At 35.8% G+C, this 22,307-nt stretch overlaps 1 protein-coding gene across 7 annotated transcripts in view; it reads right to left on the reverse strand.

Annotated features, from left to right (window-relative positions):
- The window catches only part of PLCE1 (phospholipase C epsilon 1), a 161,708-nt gene that overhangs the window by 135,122 nt on the left and 4,279 nt on the right, over nucleotides 1-22,307 (reverse strand). For 5 of the 7 annotated variants that reach the window (XM_084290408.1, XM_084290413.1, XM_084290411.1 and 2 more), the window contains exons 2-3: nucleotides 2,626-2,715; nucleotides 1,105-2,244 (exon numbers count right to left, since the gene is read on the reverse strand). In XM_084290408.1, the coding sequence (XP_084146534.1) occupies nucleotides 1,105-2,244; nucleotides 2,626-2,697 (1,212 nt within the window). In that variant the 5' untranslated portion in view covers nucleotides 2,698-2,715. Of the gene's footprint in view, nucleotides 1-1,104; nucleotides 2,384-2,625; nucleotides 2,716-22,307 lie in introns of all 7 variants that reach the window. The other 2 variants (XM_084290412.1, XM_084290409.1) reach the window with 1 other exon arrangement.

Raw genomic sequence — 22,307 nt, forward strand, 5'->3', positions numbered from 1 at the left:
ATTCAAACATTCTTATGGAGAAGAATCATCACCCCCCCCCTTTTTTTTTTTTTTTTTTGTTAAGTTAAGGAAGCCTCTCTTCTCTTACTCCTCTTGAAACAGTTTCTCTCACTGTGATCATCCTGCTGGCCTTCCTTTCTCAGTAGTCACGTTTCAGATTGAGCCTTCTTTAGTACCAACAGTCAAAACCCTCTTCTATAGATTTCACTGACAACTATTTCATTTCTACCACCACAGAAAATCTTTTACTATTTAAAATAATCTAGTTAAGATCTCATTTCTACAATAATATCTTAGGAATTTATGATTTCATTCTAATCTTTGATTTTTTTTGCATGATCTTAAGAAAATGAGAATTAGAGCTCTAATAGCACATTTATAATAGTTGAATAATATTTAATAAATTTCTTTCTCAAATTCTTTTCAAATGTAGAAGGATGATAAATATCTGTAATTTGGGGAAAACACTATGCTTTCTTTTTCAAAGCAACAAAATTTGTCACTGTGATCCAATACTACCATACATCATTCTATACAATTTATTCCAGGGAATGATTATAGTGTTAATATATTGATTTTTATAAACACATATATGCCATATATATATATATATATATATATTAAACTAATGCATATCTATAATATATATTAAAACATACATGTATAAATATAAATGTATATTATAGTTTATAAGTAAACTTATATTTATGAAATGTATATGTATATAGAAATATCTTTATATAAGTATATTGCACATATTTATATAGAAACCTATCAAGTCAAATTTATAAGTACATGTTTAAAGAAAAACATATGCCTATAAGCACTTTATACAAATACACGTATAAATATGTGTATATATACACACACATATAAATTTTATAAATATAGAATTATGCACTTCTCATCATGCCAGTCTTAAACCAAAATGAGTTTTTAAGGACAAGACATTCTTCTGAAAAGCAGTGTTCAATGTAAGGCTCAATGGTTAAGTGAAATGTCCTTTTGTTACCGTATATTTACTGTTTGAAGGCATTTCGTTAAATGAAAGGTCATCAAGTTAGCAAAACTCTTACAAGTGAAAACAAACTATGAAAAGCTTACCTCATGCCATAGAGAGGTCTCAAGAAAGGAATTAATTTCCCATTTTATTAAGGGCTGAATTATAGTTAGCTGTTCTGTTGTAATCCTAGAACACTTCAAGCCACTGCTGTTTCTCCTTTGCTCAACATAATTCCAAGCAACAGTTCCTATGTGTCCTGAAGGTAAAGTCCTAACAATTGCTCTTGTTCCAGTATAAACTGATTTTTTAACTTCCTTATCATTTTTACAGAAACGTCTTATTAATAATGTGGAACGTTCTTTTTTGTTTCTAAAAAAATCCTCCTCCATCTCTTCTTCACAGTTATCATTACAGTCTTCAAAATGGCTCAGAAAGGGCTTTGAAGGCATTCTTCCAGTAAAGTTATTTCCACAGAAGTTGTGACCTGAGCATGCCACTTTAACCTTTCGTGGTGCTCTTTCCAGACAGAAGTACTTATCCCTTAAAGCGTCATCATACAACTGCTGCCCATGTTCATCCTCACAGTTGTTTGTCAACTCCACTAATGTGCAAGTGCAGGCCGTAGAACCAGTGGTGTTACTACCACCAACACTTACTGGCTGCAAGCAGTCATCCAAAATGAAGCTGTTGGGTAAATTGCACAAAGCCTTTGATATATTCCTTTCACTAGCACAATGAAAGTGAAAAAAGGCTACTTTATCAGTATCATTGCTGTCATTCTTATTTATTGCTGTCTGGCTTCTTAAAGAAGGTCCATTCATTTTCCACTGAAGTTCTGCAAGCATGGCTCTTTCCAGTGAAACAGGAATTCCAGTTTCTAGGCATGCCTCTCCCCCGGCTAATGTGCCACAAGATTTATACATCTGGCTGCATGGGATATTGCTCTTGTAGTTTTTCTGTACAATGTTACAGTTAATGTTAAGAAATTCCACTGAATCAGGGATGGAGCTGTTTCTCTCCCAGAAGTTTTCATTACTATTGTCATCAGTCATTTGTTCATTTGCCAGAGTGAATATTTTGGGCACTGAGCCCCGAAGACTTTCTTCTTCCAGTCTGTGTAAGCATGAGAGAGCGCGTGTGGTTTGCCTTCCTGGACTGGCAGTATGTCTTTTTATAACACTGGTGTCCAAAGCATTTTCAGTATTTTCATCTCCAGCTGACTGAGCAGGTATCACTTTACCCTGTACCACAGAGACGAGAACAGAAGCTGTCATTTCCTCAGAGGTCATCTTGCCACAGTCTTCAGTTGCTGGATGTGTTGGGGAGGGGAGTGTCTAGCAATCCTCACAGCACGATTTCAGTGTAATAAAAGTTTCAGTGCTAAATAATCAAGAAACACATGGTAAAATACAAACTGACTACTTGTTCTTTTTGAATTTGGGAAAAAAGTAACAACTTCTTGTCATTGCTATTGTTGTTTTAACTCTTGGACTACCAGGCTTTCCCAGTTGTGGATTACTGGCATGAGATACAAACATTTTTAAAAACAGCTTCTTAATGTGATGTAGCCGTTTGACTCATCTCTTCCTAAAATTAATTATTCTACCTTACGTTGCACATACATTGTTGCCCCAGGTTGCAGAAAAAGACCAAACACGTAATTCATTCCAGAGATGCATCCCCCCGTGGAACATTCAGGAAGTTGAAGTCTTCTGTAAAGAAAAGAAAAAAAAAAGTGTATATATGTATTGAACAGAATCCATGGCACAAAATCCATCATCACAATTATGACAAAAAATTGCTTTTATGTAAAGAGAAGAAACACAAAATGAGAGAAGATAATTGTACTGAGACCTACAAAATCACACAATACACAAGTAGATGTCTTACAGTCTCACTTTACAATTTGGAGAAAGTCCAGTCACATTTTGCATGTTCAAAAAGCTGTATTTACATCACTATTGAAAGCTACATAACTGCAGAAAAATAATTCTGCTGAAACTGTAATACTGAAATTGAACATACAAGTGAACATATATAAAGAGAAAAAAGGAAACATGCTTTATATAATCTCTCTTACTCATAGCCAGGATAATACAACAGAAATATATTAGTTTTAAAAGAAAAATAGGTTTAAAAATAACTCTTCCTGTTCAGGATTGAATCCTACCACAACTGCAATTGCTTTGCTGTTACATGGTTTCTGTTCTCAGTAACATTTACAATGTTACTTCAATCATGAACAAAACAAATTTTTTTGCCATGTTTATCACTGAAAAAGACACACAGCAAGGCCAAGAAAACCCATATTCATTAAAAATAAATAAATAAATAATATATAGAAATGAGGAAAGGTTAATAAAGCAATTTGATGTGTAAATCTAGTTTGATGCTCAAGTAACTATGATTGCTAACAACTTTGTTTTGACCTTAAAATGTCAACTTTCCTTTTTTTTTTTTTGATTATTGATTTATATCCTAAAGCGGTTTGTCACAAATCAAAAGATAAAACACTCTTTAGTTAAGAGGATATTTAATATGCCATTTTCTTACACAAAGAAATCCAGCAATGTAACTGAATGCATCAGCTTTCCTGATGCATCTCAGAAGAAAGCAAAAACAAATTTACTGAAAAGTTACATTTAGCTATAAATTTGATGACTTCAGGTTTGCTAGCCAGTGAAGAGCATTCTCATCCAGAAAGTCACTAGAGTTTATGCACGCACACACAAAAATAATATTTAAATCGAGACTTCAATTTTACTGCTTTAACAACAGAAGAGAGACCCAGGAGGATTATAAAGGAAAGTGATGCTGACAGAACAAAGAGACACAAGTTTTACATTCTCCATGCATTACAAAACTCATGTGCATGCCAGAGCAGCCAGAGGATAGTCAAGATGGGAGACTCAGGTCCTGGACAAGAGAAAACTGTTTTTTCTTGATCTTTTATTTTACTCCTAAGTCTCTTTGTTGTTATATGAAGTAACAATAACAGTTTGTAAAAGGTACAAAACACATACATGTATTAGTCTTTGGTACTGATTTTTGAAGGATTTCTTTCATCTAATCAAAACATCTCAGTCTACTGATTCATCTTTCCTGTTTACTACAGAAAGACTCCAGGCAATCCAATGAAAATAAAATTGAAATATATTCATAAATGTACTCCCTGTAATATTGCTAAGCCATGAATAGATATTAAAGGAATGGATTGTTACTGTGAAGAATATATAGTTTATCATGCTGGCTGCTGAATGAAATTCTTACAAAACATCACCACTCTATAGGGAAAACAAAGCAACAATTTCATTACACAACTCCAACCACACAATGAATTCAAGATAACAAACATCCATATATGTTGATGTTTTTTACATCATTCTTTAACAGAAAAACTTCAAAAAAAATAAAGATAAATATATTGCTGATTTGCTTCTGCAAATAGAAAGCTGGTATAACCACAGGTCCATTTATATCCCAGAGACTGTCCACAAAGCTCATTCAGAGGCCAGGACTGCTCTTGCACAATATTTCCAAAAATTTTCTTCAACTATATTCTCCCATTTCTTATATTAGAGTCTCCACATATGCCCCGTCCAAGCCACTTCTCTGAGATCTTTTCATCTCTAGAAACTTTGATCTCAAGTCTTCCCCACCACAGATTATGTTGGTCACCTTTCTCCTGAGCTTCAGAGGCTATGTGCCTGCCCCTTCTATACACCACCATCTCTTCTTTATACACTCTTCTTTAGGGGCCTTGTTGAAATTTATTTCCTCAAGAATCATGCCTGCTTAAGAAGCTCCCTGCCTATGTCCAGCTGTTCCCATCCTCTAATGGCCACTGCAACACGATAGGGAACTAATCCACCTCAAGAATTTTTTGCTCAAGTTACTTTACAGCTAGATCATTTTCCCAATCCAGTACATGTATGGTTGTATGAACATGTGTGTTAAAACAGCATGAGTGGGGAAGCAGGCAGCAAGGAAAAGGGAGAAAAACGCTGCTTCAATCAGTTTACACACCTCTGCTATCTGCAAATGCAGTTTGATGTTTCAGCTACGTCAATCTAGCAGCTGGCTACCACCAAAGCTGGCAGATTCCCTTCTACCTTCACTCCTGGCCCTCCATCCCCTTTTCCCCTCATCTCACACATCTAGACATCACAAATCCACCAGCTTAAGTTCATTGAGCCAGCCAATCTGTCAGGAAATTCTTCTTTTCATCCAAATGAACTGACTTACCTTGTGGCCATGTGAACATTACATCCTGAGGAAAGTAAATATTAGAAATGCTTGGTAGGGACCACACATCTCAGTAGTAGTTTCAGTTTAGATCTGATGTCTGAACGATTGCTATGCTCTCTAAACGCACTCTGAAGATAAAATCACAGACTAAGAGAAGTTATCTAGTGTATCAGTATGCCAAAATCCCATAAAATAGCAAGTAGAAAGTGTGATGGCAGAGCCTCTGATCTATGGACAACTGCAAAAATATCTGGAGCTGCAGCTAGGCTGAACAGATGACAAGGGTTTCATGTGTCCCCCATTACTTTCTTCCCAGTCTCTGCTTTTCACTATAATCAACAGAATTCAATTCATTTTGCCCAGCAAATTCCTTAAACTGTTGGAATTCATTAAACTTGTTATGAAGCATGTTAACAGTGCAATAAATGCTATCAAGCGTAAAACTCATAAGCTCAACCGATAAAATAGTATTTTGTAACTTTCTGTAAAATTGCAGAACTTTCACTCCCCATGGCTTCCCGTACTCACATATCTGCACATGGGTGGCCAAAGCCTAGATATAAAAGCTAGGTATAGAAGCTTCATACAAACATGTGCACTTGCATATAAAATTATTCAAAACCATATTCTTCCTGTTGCACATTCAACTCAAAACACTTTGATCCACAGTTAAATCTGCATGTAAAAGCACTTGAACTAGATGATTAAACCTACCCTGTACTCAACACATGCTGACATTTTCTAAAGCCACTAGATTAGCTGATGAAATCCATTAATAACTATGCTGGTTCATTTTACAAGGCTTAAGTTATGTCAGAAATGTAATGTGCTCCTTTGACCAGTAAAGGAAAGTAAAAATATAAGAAACTAGATCCAGCATTAGTGAGTCATCCTGGATGCAGAGGTCAGCCAACAAAGACAGGCAAATAATGAAAATAAACAATCTAGTGACCTTTCAGTACACACATTCACAAAATGTATTAAGTCTGAAAACATGTGACACGAAACTAATTTGTCTACTTTTTTTCACTGCTGCATACACTTTAAGACAAAGTTTAAGCTAGTTCTAGTTAGTATTAATAATAATGATTAATAAATCCTTACTTGTCAACTATCTGGGATTATAGATAACAACAGACTGGGTAAAAAAATCCAACATAATCTAAGATGCAGAAAATACAATAAACACAAGACTATAAAACTGCATTAATTTAGTATCAATTTAACCTTCAGCACATTACTCAGGCTAATTTCCTTTTGAAGTCCAGAGAGATGCTGTTTCAGAGAAGAAAACATTATGTCAAGTATTGCACTATTTAGTCTAAGTCAAGGCATCTAAAGGATCAGAACGGTCACACAATGTGGTAAATTAGAGAGCCTTTTAACCCTAGGCTGTCAAGGGAAAGATGATTAGATAAATATTTGAGGATGCTGCCTGGACTGCGGGAAGAAGCAGTAACTGCCTCTTTACCCTGGCAAGCAGGGCTACAGGTAAAGGTGGGAATTATTTAGAGAAGTTACATGCTGTTGGAGATGCTGAATGCAATTCAGTATGTGGGATGCTGTGGGAGATTTACAGGGAACTGCGTGAATGTCTGGTAGGGGCCAAAGGTGCAGAGAAAGAAGGGGATTGACAGACTAGATATGTGAGAACACAAAATGCACACTGATGGTTTCCATGGGCAAACTGCTATTAGACTGGGCTGAAAAGTAATTCAAGACAGCTGAAGGGCACGTGGAAACTGTCTGAAAATCCCCCCTTCTTTCTACTCTATGCTGGGATGCCTATAGCTATTTAGCCAACTTTAATCCTACAGGTTACATATACATGGTGACTATCAATCCTAAATTGAGTTTCAGCACAGAAAACACACACATAAATCAAATATTTATATTAATTAATTCAAATTAATAACTATGGACACAGTGCCCATGGTATAAACCACTAATGAGTAACAGATTCTTGGGAAACGGCAAAACAGTGGAAGAATTTGGCACAGGGTAAGCAGATACAAAACTTTAAATCATTATCTCAAGCCACCCCCAAAACTGTGTTTAAACAATGTAATCTCAGTTTAAGCTCTTAAGAAAACAACTGATTCATGAGGTTATTAGTATACTACAACTATCCATTTGCAATAAAAGTAAATTTAACCATCGCTTTTTTTTTTTTTTTAAACTATAGTTTGTCCCAAAGTTCTTGAAGATAATAAGAAAACCACATTGATTAACACCTCTAATTTACGCTGTAGCATGCACATTAAAGTTTTTAACTGTAGCGCCTTATCTCAGAAACAAGCAGAACAGACCAGTACAAGAACAGGGCATCAACATGTCATTATCAGTCTTCTACTTTTCTTCTGCCCAGGAAACCAAAGCCAACAGTAAGGAGGAAATAGCCAGACTCTTAAGAATCATTCAAGATGTGCACAAACTCTGTTCGAACAGTTGGAGGCAAGTTATAACAACATTTTACTTGGCACAGAGCATCACACAGAACCTCAGATTTACCATCAGTCTGTGTTTCAACAACAACAAAAAAACTCAGAGAACTACAGTATCTATACATCCTGTCAAGTCAAGAGGTTTTTGTTGGTGGTGGTGTTTTTTTTTGTTTTGTTTTGTTTTGTTTTTTTTTCCCTAATTTCTAGAATACTAATCAAAACATGACCAAGTATTAAACATCTCAAGCTTTGCAAATGGCTGCCAGGTGGTCATCTGCCTAATCATTCATCACTGCATCAGGCAGAATCTGAAGTCACTGCCAGATACCAGCTCCAAACTTAATTTCTTTACTGTACATCTTCCTTTTCTGTATGAGAAGCACTGAGAGGACCCATGACAGAATTTATCTTACTGTCAGTGTCACTTCTTGATTTCTTTCTAGATCTGATCTGCAATAACATCTTTACATAGTCTTTCTGTTCAGTGGTTACTTAAATTTCATACTAAGAAACCTACTTTTTGAAAGCAGTAACTTCACCATTGACATGACACAAGACAAGATAAAATCCAGAAAAAATAATAATCCAGAAAACAGAAGCAGAGGTGCAAGAGTTTGGTACACAATCTCAAATCTTTCAAAATACTGTGAATGGCGTTTCTGTTAAAATACAAATGACAAAAATGACTTTCATTAAAACAGAAATAATAAATATGGGAAGAATGACTGTATGCATTTCCTGTCATTTGCCAGTCACCTCTGTGGCCTGAAAATGTTAATTCAGAACAGAATAATTTGCATACAAGCATTATTGTTCTGAGAACTTATCAGATTCAAAAATCTGCCGCTTTGAAATACTGTTCACAACAATAAACAGTCAACAGGAACCTCAGACTGCATACAAGTGTCATTTGTAAACATTTATACTCCCTCCTGTCAAACTATCACTCTTCAAAGAATCACTATCAAACTCTTCCTGTGAACAGGAAGAGGTTACATTATTTGAAAGCCAGATGAGGTCCTGAACATTAAGGAAAATTAAGTAGGAGACTGACTGCAGGCTCTCTCTTGAAAAACAAAACAAAATGAAACAAAACAAAAACACACACACAATTTCAGAAATGTAGACCAGTAACAGAACTGGTGTTTCATGCTCAGAACCTGTTCTCTTGCTAGCACATTTTGGTACAGTGATGCTTTCACAGATGTCACCTTAATCAAAGGATACTGTATGTCTGAGTTGCTTCAAGCCTTCAGAAGTTAGTGCCTTGGCTAGCCCAGCCCTACAGCAGGCTGAACTTTTCAGACTTGTGGACAGGGCTGAGACATCACAGCATGCCTGCTGTACTCCATGCTCTGCCTGAAGCACCATCTATGTCTCCACTAGCACCCAAGTTTTGGCAGTGAAAGAAACAAGCACACAGGTAGGTTTATCTGGACACTGCAAGAACAAGTATTAATCCTAAGGATCTACAAGCCTTGGCACAGCAGCTTTTAACTGAGTACTTCAGACTCAAGGCATTTAGGAAATAGTTCTTACCAGCACCATTCTCTCTAATCCTCCCCTCTCCTGAAGGGGTAGCAGAGAAGTTAGCATCACAAGGCAGAAGTCCTTGCCTCTCTAGCAGGAATCTCCAGATCTGGCAATCCCTTTTCTTATCTAGTCCCAGTTAACAATGAAGCATCACTGGTAGGTAGCCTTCCCATCTGAGCTCATGTAATATTTCATTTCTGCCCAGCTGGAAACCATGCTCTTAAGGAACATGAAGTGACACAGTGACACATTTCGGATAACTACAACTTCACGTTGCCATGCAAACTGTTGTCTTACTCAAGTTTTAATATTACTCCAAGCCAGGTCACACAATAAGAAAAAAAGAACACCTCAAGTTCCTCATCTTGTTCCTCCTTCCTTGCTGCATTTTTTTTTGTGTAAGCACTCAAGCATCCTCTAATTAACCCCTCTCACAGTCCTGCATGTATGCCACTAGCCATAATTGTATCCACATTGGTGAGAACAGAAGAAATCTGTAATAAAAGTGTTTCTAACTACTCAAAGTCTGATAGTACATTAGAGGTGCTTACATCACCACAGTTTATCTTCTATAAATCCACACTAACACTTATGTTCATATTATGCTATGCTACAGTAGTCCCATTAAAAGCCTTTACATGAGTAATAACATATATTATAGCTCAGCTGTCATAACTATAACAAAAGTCTATTAAAATTGTAATCTCAGTATGTGTTTTAAATAAAAATGAAAAGATAATCTGTAAGTGAAAAAAGTTCAGTCATTTGTCAGAACCCTACGTTTATACTTCAGCTAAAGAAAAGCATAGATAAATGTTTCAAATGGTAGAGACTAACATTATTAAATTACTGTGCTAGTCTTGTCCTTTCTCAAAATTATTTTCTTTGTATACCATTCTTGACCTATGCATACCATTCATTCAAGAATCTTAATATTTATTTAAAAGAAAGAATTTTAAGAGAGTATCTGCCATCTCATCTGCATATTATCATCACGTCTTCTAGAGAGTGCAAGAGAAAAAAAAAAGTTGTTTTGCTTAGAAAGGGATTAGTTATGTGCTTGAGAAGTGTCACTTACAAGCATCCCTGAAAACACAGGAAATAATTTCTATACCACCACTACTGTTCTATTCTACATTTTAAGCACAGTGACACTGAAAACACTACTACTCAAATGCAGCAGACAGTATTTGCTCAACAAATCCATCCTGCCTTTTTTTTTTTTTTGGCCTACAATGGTTTTATCAACCACATCATTCCCTGGGAGAAGGCCCACCCTGACATCTAACTCATTCAAGCCATGAAGTAATCTCTAAGATGTTGTTGGCTCCTGCTAGAATTAAAACTGCAAGCAGTAAATTACCATGCAACTGCAAATAATTTCAGTAGTATTCCAAGATATTTACTATGGTAACAGAAGATGTCATTGACCATATAATCATTTTTAAGTGATCATTTTAAATTTAAATTTAAATCAAATACTTTGACATTTAAAAGCTCTTGTATTTATCATTGGAGCTCACATTATAGTAGAATATAGAAGTAATTCAATCTTATTCAATAAATATATAGGATAGAAATACATGTGTGGTGACAATTATGTTTCTTTATGCTGTCACACCTTTAATATAAATGGAACCACACACAAAGAAAACTGCATGTTCACAACAACTTCCATGTTCCTTAAATTCTGCTTGTATTTCTTTAACAGTTTAACCTCTGAAGGAGAGGCATCTGAAGACCAAGGTAGCCTGCCTCCATATACAATTATAATATGATTATAAAGGCGATCCTTTATTTGAGGATATTTAAAATAATTGCAATGAAAGCCTGCATCCCTGCTGAATAAATGCACGTTTATTGCCTTCCTTGGTTATCTTTTAGAGCCTCTATGGAAGTAGTTCATTAAGCATTTCCTTCTGCTTGTGAGATTCCTCTTTGGAACCAGGGACTTATTTCTACGCACCTGGGTTTCATCCTTTCTTTGGGGAGAAAAAGATAACATTCAGCAAGTGTTCAAGTACAGCCATCGTAAAACAACTCACTCTTGGCTAGTACAGCCAAGTTCCTTGCTTCACGAATAGTGAGAATTTGGAATTCTAAACATGAAAATCATCTCCCTTGATAAGATGGGACTTTATCCCAAATCTTTAGTCTACTTCAGTCTTCATAATAGAGTTATTTGGAATAAGAATGTGTGCCAAAAGCTAATTCTATATTTATCTAATGCAAACAATCGCTTGTTCAAAGTTTGTTATATTTCTTAAAAGTTCTTGTACTTTCAGCTGAATAGATGGAAGGCGATTTTAACACAGTGAAGTTGTTGACAAAATTAATGGACAAAAATTTCAGAGGATATTTGATGTCCTTGTGGAGTAAGCGGCAGCTAAAAACAACAGAACACAGCATTACATACCTTAGTTACTTCTAAAAGTAACATATTCTGGCTTTTCTCAGATTTTTCTCTAAGTTGAATTAATTATGTCTAAGGAGACACTTGCTCAAACTAAAGCTTTTCATACAACTGGGGTATTACTAAGGACTTGCTCCTATATGGACCCTCTGCTATCTTAGCGTGAACTCTCAGAACAACTCCTTTGCAGCCAGAATGATTTATAGAACTTCTGTACCTGAATAACACTGACATGAAATATGCTGTCTTTAGCATCTTTGAGATTTGTACTTTTGTAATAAAACTGATTGTTACAGGCAAAATTCAAAAGTTGGTGGATAAGACCTAAAGAGACACAGTGTGACTTTGTAAAGTCATTAAAAAAAAAAAAAAAAAAAAAAAAAACAGGCTAAAAATGCAGTCATAATTTGGAAAAGGACACTTCCTTCTCTGGAACACCCTATTTTATTTTGACATAAGCAGTAATATGTGCCAGAGACTCTGCTAGTATCCAAACAACTCTGCTTCATTAAAATCTGAAAACGCTACTAGGGAATGCTGTTGGTTTCTTCCCCTGAACTAGATATACATACCTAGTATGTTCTAATAGCCATATGCTTAAGTAATAAGATGATATGTTAAATCAATGTTACATATATAGGCTACAATTTCTCAGTCAAGCAAGATTATTTTAGATTCATTTGATTGTGCATCCTTGTTGATAACAAGTTACTTACTATTTAGCCCAAAAAGGTCCTAGAAGACAGAAGACATATACACATGCCCAATAGATGTCCCAAGACCTAGCAAAGAAGGTCTTTGCACAAGAAAGAAAACAGTGACACAGTCAGACAAGCCAAAGAACCCAACCACAAAAGTACTGGAAAAGATAAACCAGCAAATACATGCTGAAATGCTCAAGGTTATTTCGGCTGTAACAGCCAAATGGGGATAAAACTACTGTTTACTGTAACATATTTCGCTGCGATAAGGACAAACCACTGCTGCAACTAGCACAAAGCTTGTGGTGCTAACCCAGGACAGGACAGTACAAATCTCTTTCAGAAGGAGTGTCAGGGCCGGGTGCACACCAAGTACTTAACTGTCACACCAGCATCACCTGCAACTCCCGCCTGCCATTTTAGGTGCTCTCTTAGCTCAGGCTTGTCCCCCACAGGCTGAGCTGTGTCCTAGTCAATAGTGGGCACAGTCCTCTGCCACTTTTCGCCTTCCGACCAGACTTGTCAGATTAACACCAGGCCTGACTCCTCAGCCCACACTGCCCTCAGCATCTGCTGAGGGGGCTCCAGGCCCAGCTCAGCCTCCCACTACCCTTCCCTGTGGCTCCTGGCCAGGGAGGTCTTTGACCCACTGCAAGCTAGGACCACGTTCTCCTGGCAACTGATAAGACACTGTTGAGGAAATTTATGATGTAGTAACACAGAACAGCACACTGAATATGGACATTTGTACGTCACCAGCAACAGGAAGGCCAAGAACAGTGATGAGGTTACTCTGAAGTGCGCAGTCAAACACTACCAGGCCATATCAGGTGGCAAACTAGAAGATAAGGAGCAGCACAAAGTCTTGTAATCAGGCTTCTCTTGTGCCAGATGGCAATAATGACTTCATCTAGATAAGGAAAAAAACTTGTACACTAGATACCCAGGCTCACCTGGAGAACTGATGGTTGGAGCAATCAATGACCCTGGCATGCAGCTGAGGGGGTTATGAAACAATATCTGGAATGAAGAGAGATCCCTGAGGAGAGGCAAGGAAGCAATGAAAACTAATGGTCTGTGTAATCTACACAATTTTCAAAACCAACAAACAAAACAACAAAAAATCTGCTTAAGCTAACAACAGTGCTTTGCCTACAACAAAAACATTGTATGTAATGTTTCATAACAGTATAAAAACAAAATCATTTCAAAACAGTTTGTAACGCAACGTGTATCAGCTGCATGCCATAACTTGTCAAACTTGTTGGAGATAAGTAGAAAAAGTGGCTTTAAATGATTACTCAGGGAGGTTATTACCTGCAGCACCACCTATACCAGTACTTCAGATTACCTGTTGGGCCTACAACAGCTCTCAATTTTCCTAATTAGTATCTCACATATTTTTAAAATAAAAAACAGCTCCATATAACAACAATTTTAGGGTTTTTTTTGACTGCTGATAAAATTATTTGTGGTTTTACAGAACTCTTATAATTTAAAGAGTTTATTCACTATTTTATATAGGTAGATTTATTTATTTGGATTGGATTACAGCAATAACTTAATCTCCCAGTCCCTTGCTATGATAAAGTAGTCTTGTATCTAGTCAATCTTTGAGTTTACCACCTTAAATGCAGATTTAAATTAAGATTTCAGAGATTATTCTTCAAATAAAGATTTTAGATTTTAGATTTCTTATCGATTTCATTGACAAAAATCAACCAAGAGACATTACACTACAAATTCTGCAAGTTAAATCTGTATTACAGTTATTCAGTCAATCTGCTGAACTACAGCAGTCTCTGTACCCACTCATGGAGAAGGAAGATAACACAAACTTCAGCTTTGAACTTTCAGCTACTACTACACTACTGATAATTCTCTCTACCTTTCAACCAATTAAAAAGAGAGAAAGAGAATTAGAGAGATTAGTTTATCCTTCTCTCTAAAGGAATAGAAAAAAAAAAAAAGTCTACAGACAGACCTGCAGAAATTTAGACCATCTCTAGAAAGATGAAATTGAGCAATGACTTATCCCTACGAGATTAACTTTATGTAATTGATTTAAAAAAAGGCTACCTGTGAGCTACAGAATTAAAAATAAATAAACAAAGATAAAACAAAGTCACCCCCACAGAAGAGTTTCTTCAGAACACCAGCCAAAAAAATCATACATTTAAGAAAACAACAGGTCAAAATAACTGGCAACAGCACCCCTAACAAGACAAAAAATAAAACGTTAACTGAAACAGACAACATGGTGAAAGGAAAAAATATACCAAGCATTCAGTGCAGAGAATAAAAGGAAAATGTTGCTTTTCTTCAACAAGTAGAATCTACTAATAGCTCTTTAAAAAATTAAAAAACTAACATAGTTCAGTCTCCTTTAGAAACAATTAGAAAATGGAAAACATTCCAAACATTTAACAGCACCCCCTCAAAAGAACAGAATAAGGAAACACTGCTTATCTAGGGTTTTCAAACTATGACACAAATCTGCATTACGGATGCCATTGCTTTCCTGTATGTCATTTGCTGGTTGTTGGGAAGCCAACAAGGAAGAAGCAGATCACACACAAGGAAAATAATACTATCTAGAAATCTAGAATAAAGTTCATGGATAACAGCAAATGAACTATGGGGGGGGAAGAAAAAAAAAAAAGCATATAAAACCAGCAAAGGTAAATGCAGACTAACCTGTCCTTTGAGATTTCAAATCTTGTTCATTTGTTCTCTGAGGCACGCTACTGCCACACCTCAATACAGGCACCTGTTTTATAATGGACTTCTGTTGCAAACTGTTTAGTACCTCCTTACACCTGCTTTTATTGTTCCTGTCAACAGAGACCTTGTCACACACTGACCCCCTTTATATTCAAAATATATTTTTATTGAGTTCCAAAGCTATTGCAAATACTTTCACTTTTTTACCTCCTTTAAGAAAATCAGCAGAGTGAAATTTAATTTAGGTAAAGCAAGCTCTGCCTCCAGAAGCAAAATCTACTGTATATCTCTTATATATAGATTTTATTTCATTATTTTATTTTTATTTTATTTTTATTTATTTATTTACAAACTTAGAGCAGTTCCCAAGAGCAACCTGAAAACAGGCTAAATTAGAACCAGACAGCATGCTCCCCCCACAAAGGTCTTCATGGATTCTGCATAATTTCTGGCTTTATTAACAGTTCATTAACACTATCTGACTTTAAGCACTGTAATGTAATTATAAAAGCAGGAGCAGGAAATAAAGCAACACTAATAGTACTATACTGTTTCAATACATATATTTTTAAAACTACAATATATGCATCTTATCACTTATCTTGCATGTGACTTATCTGTGAAAAAGGCTTTTCACCAAAAAAAAATAAAATTAAAAAAAATCACATAACTGTAGAGGAAGAAGCCAGCAGTCAGGTGTACATTATTTATATAACTGTGCAATGGTTGTATGAAATTCAGGCGTACATAATTGCCTATCATTACGATGACTCATAGACCAAAAAACACCTAAATATGTGTTTCATCATTCACTCACCAGAAAAAAATTACATAGCAACTTCAATATATACTTCAGCAGAGTTATGTTAAGAAGCGTACACAAAAGCTATAAGATGATTCTACAATTAACCAATTTGATTCTTGTGTGTAGTCCAAACAGCAGTTGCCTTTTTAACAAAATAAGTTTATACTTTTTAAGAGCCACTTTTTTGTAGCTCTGTAGCCACAAGACAATTAGAATAAGTCTGAGATCAATTAACTGTTGGCATAACTATTAACAGTGATAATCACTGTGGCAGAAATAAAGTACTCTGAATTTGAGAGCTCGGACCAAATTTCCAGAGTGGAAACAGAAATGAAAAGTAAATTCTGCAGCAGACTCACCCTTTAAACTATATTTTGAACTCTTTTAAACAGGAATCAAACAAACAACAACAACAGTGTGGAAGCTTTATCCTGGTGGTTTGCATGCTGCAGTTTCATGTCATGCATTTGCATGCCTTAAGTTTTATGTCAGTTCATAGAATTAATAGATACAAATTTCTATGTCAGTGCCTTAGTTACTTTCCAGCATGTAATTAACATGATTAACATACATGTATATGGACAGAACAGATTCAGATCGTCTCTCAGTTCTATTTAGCAATAAATTCCAGTGGTTATTATTACTGTAAAATTATTAAACTCAGCATTGTGATTTTTAATGTCTTAAAAAATGTTTGGCAATAATGAATTAAACCTTCTTAAAATGTACCAGTATATGTTAAAAAATGAGCCTAAACTTTACTGATAATTTCATTTTTTCTTAATATTCTTACTTTATTTTATATAGTCATACATCATTTACATCATTTAATGGATTGTCAGATTATCGGAATAGTGAAAGTTTTAAAGCTCTGTATGGGAGAAGACCAGGCTTTGAAATTGCCTACACCCCAACCCACAATAGTAGGGTACTAGATGATGACAACATCTGAACTCTTTTAATAATGCATTCATGTGTACATTACATACTAAAAAATACAGCATAAATTAGTATAAAAAGTAGCAGAGTAAAGTAACATGCTTAAAAACCATACTATTAGTGTAGAGAGGCTTTTTGTTGATATGTTATGACTAACTAGAGAGGAAAAAGTACTGTCAAACCAGTAGTCAGAGGAGAAAGGACAGACTGAGCTCTACAAGTTCCCTGTACATGACAGCTGTTTTCCTGGGGGCTTTGGGCCACATCTAGCAAGCAAGAGACTGAGAAATTCTACCAAGAATAGGTCAGGGACTTAGTGCGTGCAAATCCATAAGAAGAAAGATCAGAGCTTCCCTTTTTCTTTGACAGAGGAAGGGCCCCAGCTTTCTTGCTTTTCTGGCAAGAAGAGGGAACATGGCCAACTTTCTTTGCATTTGCTGGCCAAGAGCTGAGACAGTCTCCGTCTCAATTCAAACTTTAAAACCTTTATTGGGATGCATATGGTTACTAACAGAATAGAGCTTTACTGTAAGCAAGATGGGTTATGTGGGAAAAACATGAGACTATCAGGGAGTGGGCTATCAGCTTTTTGACTCTATGAAATTAACAATTTAAGTGTATGTGAAATGTTTAAAAAAATCAGTAAATGTAAATTCAAGCAAAAAGAGTAAGGAAGGGTATGGGTTTTATTTATTTATTATTGTTGGGTTTATTTATTTATTTTCTTTGGGGGCTTTCTGGTATCCACAATAGCGTCCTTTGGGCTCGGGAAAACAGAAAAGTTGATAAAAGACTGAAAATAGCATTATAAGACAAAAGTATAGTAATCAGAGCATCATGTCAAGTCAGAGGAAGACATGTGAGCTCAAAGCAGAGAATGACTCACGTACAGGTTAAAAACTTTATTGGCTGTCATAGTTCAAATACTGTTATACCAAACAATTTTGCCTTGCACACACCTTCCTCAAGGTATTTTTACAGATCTCCCCCAACTCATAAATCAAGCCCAAGCACCTTTCTATAAAGCACTCAATTGAGATGAAGTCCAGGGGTGCAAAGCTGTTACACAGGATAATCCTGTGCTGCACCATTATAACTGCCATACATTATCTTTTGTCTTTTTTCTTAACTGCCTGTTAAGGATAAAAAAAATTATTAGCAACTTGCACAGCAGAATAAATAGTATGTGGGACAAAATGAGTGGATGACACAATCATGGAGGAAGATTTTGGCTAAGTCGAGAATAGCATTTTCAAATTTTAAGGGAACACATGAACTTGCCTCTTCTGGAGGGATAGCTGCAAGAACACTCTGAAAAACCACTACTGCCTATACACCCCTACCATTGTTAGGCCTGTCAGGTAACAAAACACCAAACAGATGTTATGATCTGGATCCTGAAAAAGAATTCAGGCAGCCATAGTAGTCCATTACTATATGGCCATTTGAAAGATGTTATTGCATATTTTAACGCTGACCTGTTTTATAGCCTGCTGTCTAGGGAACTGTTTATTTCTGCAAACCACTACTGAACATGACTTGCAAGTCTAGAATCACAGTTCAAATAGTGTGGAGAATTAAATTTCTAAATTGGCTTCACAGTACTGCTAATTCTTGCAGTCACGTACTCAGTTTCAGAAACTGTGCTGTTTTTTCTAGAAGCCACTAGGTGTACTCTTATATAATTACTCATACCTTTAAAAATAGAATATTTAGTTATGAAAACAATAGGAAAATGTGAACAATAAGGGCTTTAAGACAAAGAGTAATGTTCCACATTGCTTTAAGCCATACTCAGTGGGTAATGAGTAGTTGGAACTCAATGCATTCATCAGTTGGTACTGACAACACAGTTTTCATAATAAAATCAGTTCATTGATATACCCCTAAAATGGACTTGATTAGAGTGACTACAAAATTATGAATATTAATTTCAAATGTGAATATGATTCACTTATTAATATCACAAATTACCTATTATTTTTCTGATTCTACCAAATAAATCTAAAATTTTAGTATTTCCTTATCTTGGAAAAGTGGAAAGGTCTATTTATATCCTAAATTCTTGCTGATTTCCAAGAAATTCTTATTGCTTCATATAAGTCAATCTAAAAAAAAAATTGTTTTATATTTTCTACATCCACCTTAGTTGATTATACCTCCTGTTACACAGAACATTACAGTTTTAAGATTTAAGGGAGTTACAGAATTTGCTGCACAAGCATAATCACAATGAGCAAAACCCTTTTCAAAAAAATGTTCATAATTGAATGACACAGAAATTCAGTTACAAATAAAACACTACTATAGCTCATAATTCATTGGAACAAGAAGAATTTCAGCAGACCACTAGAAAAATAGTACATTTAATAACTTTAAAGATTCATAAGTCCCTCTTACCTACACTGACATTTTAAAAGATAAATATTCTGTCTCCATAACAAATCCAAAATGTTTCCATAACTATATATAAGCAGTATCAAGTTTAACCAGCACAACTACATTGGGTAGCTGACAATATTTGCTCAAGACAAGCAGGAAAGAACATTAATAACTTGACACTACTGCTATATAGCAAAACTGACCACTAAATCTCAATGAACATGACATTCTGGTACCTGGGTACTACAGATATACTTAACTTACATTTGATTTCAGGAAAGTTAGATGAGAACAGAAACAATTGAGTCATGCACTTTGGGATTCAACTATATTTCCAAGCAAGTTTAAACTCTAGATCTTCATCTACAAATGTTTTCTGGATAAATACTAAGAAGGAAGTTTGGCTTAAGTAAAAAACCCTTCTCCTTCAATTTGTTGTGTCTTTTTTTTTTTTAATTAAAAAAGAACATTTTTCTGTTCAGACTGCAAGTTGTTCCAACCCTGTAGTTGGAAATTACAACACACTCTTAAATCTGTTTTAATAGGGGACCAAAAGTCAATGGGACAGCAAAAACTGTTTTTATATACATTGTATTTCAGCCAGCATGGAATAAGTAACACAATAAAAAGAACAGCATCCAATGTTACATAGGTTTGGGCTAAACTAGCATAGTTTTCAAGAGACAAGAAGAATCTATCCAGAAACACCTTGACAGATGCAGCAAAGACCTGAGGTTTACTCTTGCTTAAAAAAGAATTAGAAAAGTCATAACATTGACTTCATATGAAGTTAGGACCCCTTCCAATATTTCAGATATGAGGTAACACTATACATGTAGCTGGCATCTTTAAATTTGATTAATTAGTTGAATGGTAACATCTTAATGCTAACTATTCTATAATTTTGACTGAAACTGAGGCACATCCCATGAACTATATACCCAAAACACAGAAACAATTGTGGGTTTCTATGACATAATATAGAAGATCCCATATTTTCAAAGTTATGGGAGGCAAAGTGCTTTTAGGTATGAGATCGGAATACACACGGAGCCGATTCAATGCTTAGGAAAGACAAACTTTCTACTTTTCCCTTCACAGTAAAATACAATAATTTGTTTTTTCAGAAACATTGCAGACTTTCTGCAACACAGGGGAAAGGTGTGACTGAGCTGCTTGGCTGAATGTTGGCTCACTGAAAGGTCTTGTGCAGAGAATGGGAACAGCACTGTCAAACAACATGCTTGTGGGATGAGTAGACTTTGCAGTGTGTAAACACACAGACAATCTTCTGCTAGATCTGACCCTTTCTCAAGAAGCTGGGCCCAGCTTCCGCAGGTGTCCAGTGTGCAGGAATGCAAGGGCATGCTCACTGAGGCAAGCATCCCTGATAGGCACACAGAAACACACCCTGAAAACAGAGACATTCCTCACTTCCATTCACCAAAAGTCATGCTGCAGGAACTGACAGCACGCAACCATGGGATTTCCTCTTGTGGAAAGCAATCTCTAACTCCACATAACACAGTCTGAGGTAACAACTGCCAATACACTAACACTACACTGCAGTTATGTCAAACCAAGAGTACCAAAGACAAAAGAATCAAAAGGTGTCACCCTCCCCCAGTATCAACCACACCTGCTTAGCATCTGACTCTGGATAAAAGGACGCAAGATTTAGCACTATGGAGATGAAGGTGAAACTGGAAAGCATGCAGAATGAGCAGAACTGGATGAATTACTGGTGTGCAGGGAGCACCACGCAGTACTTACTAGAAGCACCCTCCAACAGCTGCATCTTACAAGAACAGATCATTCTGTAACAAACAAAGGTAAAATAATGCCAAACACACAGTCTTGGAACTGAACCACTGAGTCTACATATTGCATATTGGTATCAAGACCATCCAAAGATTAGTGTATTTAATTTGGATGGTATTACTTGCCAGAATTGTATTTCAGTGGTAGATGATGACATGGTGATAGCTACTTTCCCAATTCACCCTAGGAAAATAAAACATACAAAGGAAAAGCCCTGTAACTGGCCTCACATACCCAAATTGCTCAGGCTAATGATACTGGGAATATCTCTAAACAGGCAGGCATTTTAGTTAAAGACACATACAAAGCTATCCTTTTTAATAAAATGTTTCCCTGTATTTCATTTCTGTCCCTACTGAGTGACCACCACCACCAAAGTGGGGCTTCTTATTTACACTTCGCTAAATTAAAGCACAGAATAAGAGCAGATGTATATTCAAATCACTTATAACAGCAACATTTTGAGTGTTTATTAAGATGAAAATATTTCCAATATACACAGCTTTGTTTGATTTTATAGTTCCCATTTTTGCTGCCTCTTCCATAAATGCACTATTATGGAAAAAAAAAAAAAAAGAAAAAAAAATAAGAAAGAAAGAAAAGAAAAGGTGCAATCACAACAAATCAAAAGGTAATTATGTAAGACTCCCCCCTTTTTGTATGCCCACTTTGTTCTCTGAGGAAACATGCAAACAACAGACCATTCACAAAAGTAACAGCTATGCTGAAAAATGTCAAGGGCTCTAGAGGACTCACGTTACGGAGTATTATTCATCTGAAAAATGCAAATTATTGCAATATGAAAGACTTCAAGACTGCCTGGTACTCTTTGACACTTTTGCCACTCAAGATGTTACAGAAAAGCAGCTCACAGCACAGCTAAAGAGTGAACATGAATTATAGAAACAAACAGAGAGACAATCTCTTACAGTCCGGGATCTATCTGTGCAGTTGCAGCCTTGGAGAGATATTCCTCTACTTTCACCACTTCCCATAAGCCTGTTGAACTACAATAGGTGCAGACAGACTGAGCCGAGACTTTAAGTTTTCACAAGAAATATCTGCAGTAAGATCCTTTTCCCATAGCTTTCAAAAGAAATAAAACATATCTTCACAGAACATCCAATATACTTGAAAAATATCAAGTGTGAATTTTACTAAAAGTTAGTAGCAATACCATTTTTTAAAATCTCTGCCCACCAACAACATAATCAGATTATAAATGCATTTTAACATCAACTGAATAACTAACTATAATCTACATTTACAAATTAGAAAAATGTGTTTGAAAAAT

Source organism: Netta rufina (assembly GCF_964035555.1).
Source record: "Netta rufina genome assembly, chromosome: 7".
NCBI classification, from domain to species: domain Eukaryota; kingdom Metazoa; phylum Chordata; class Aves; order Anseriformes; family Anatidae; genus Netta; species Netta rufina.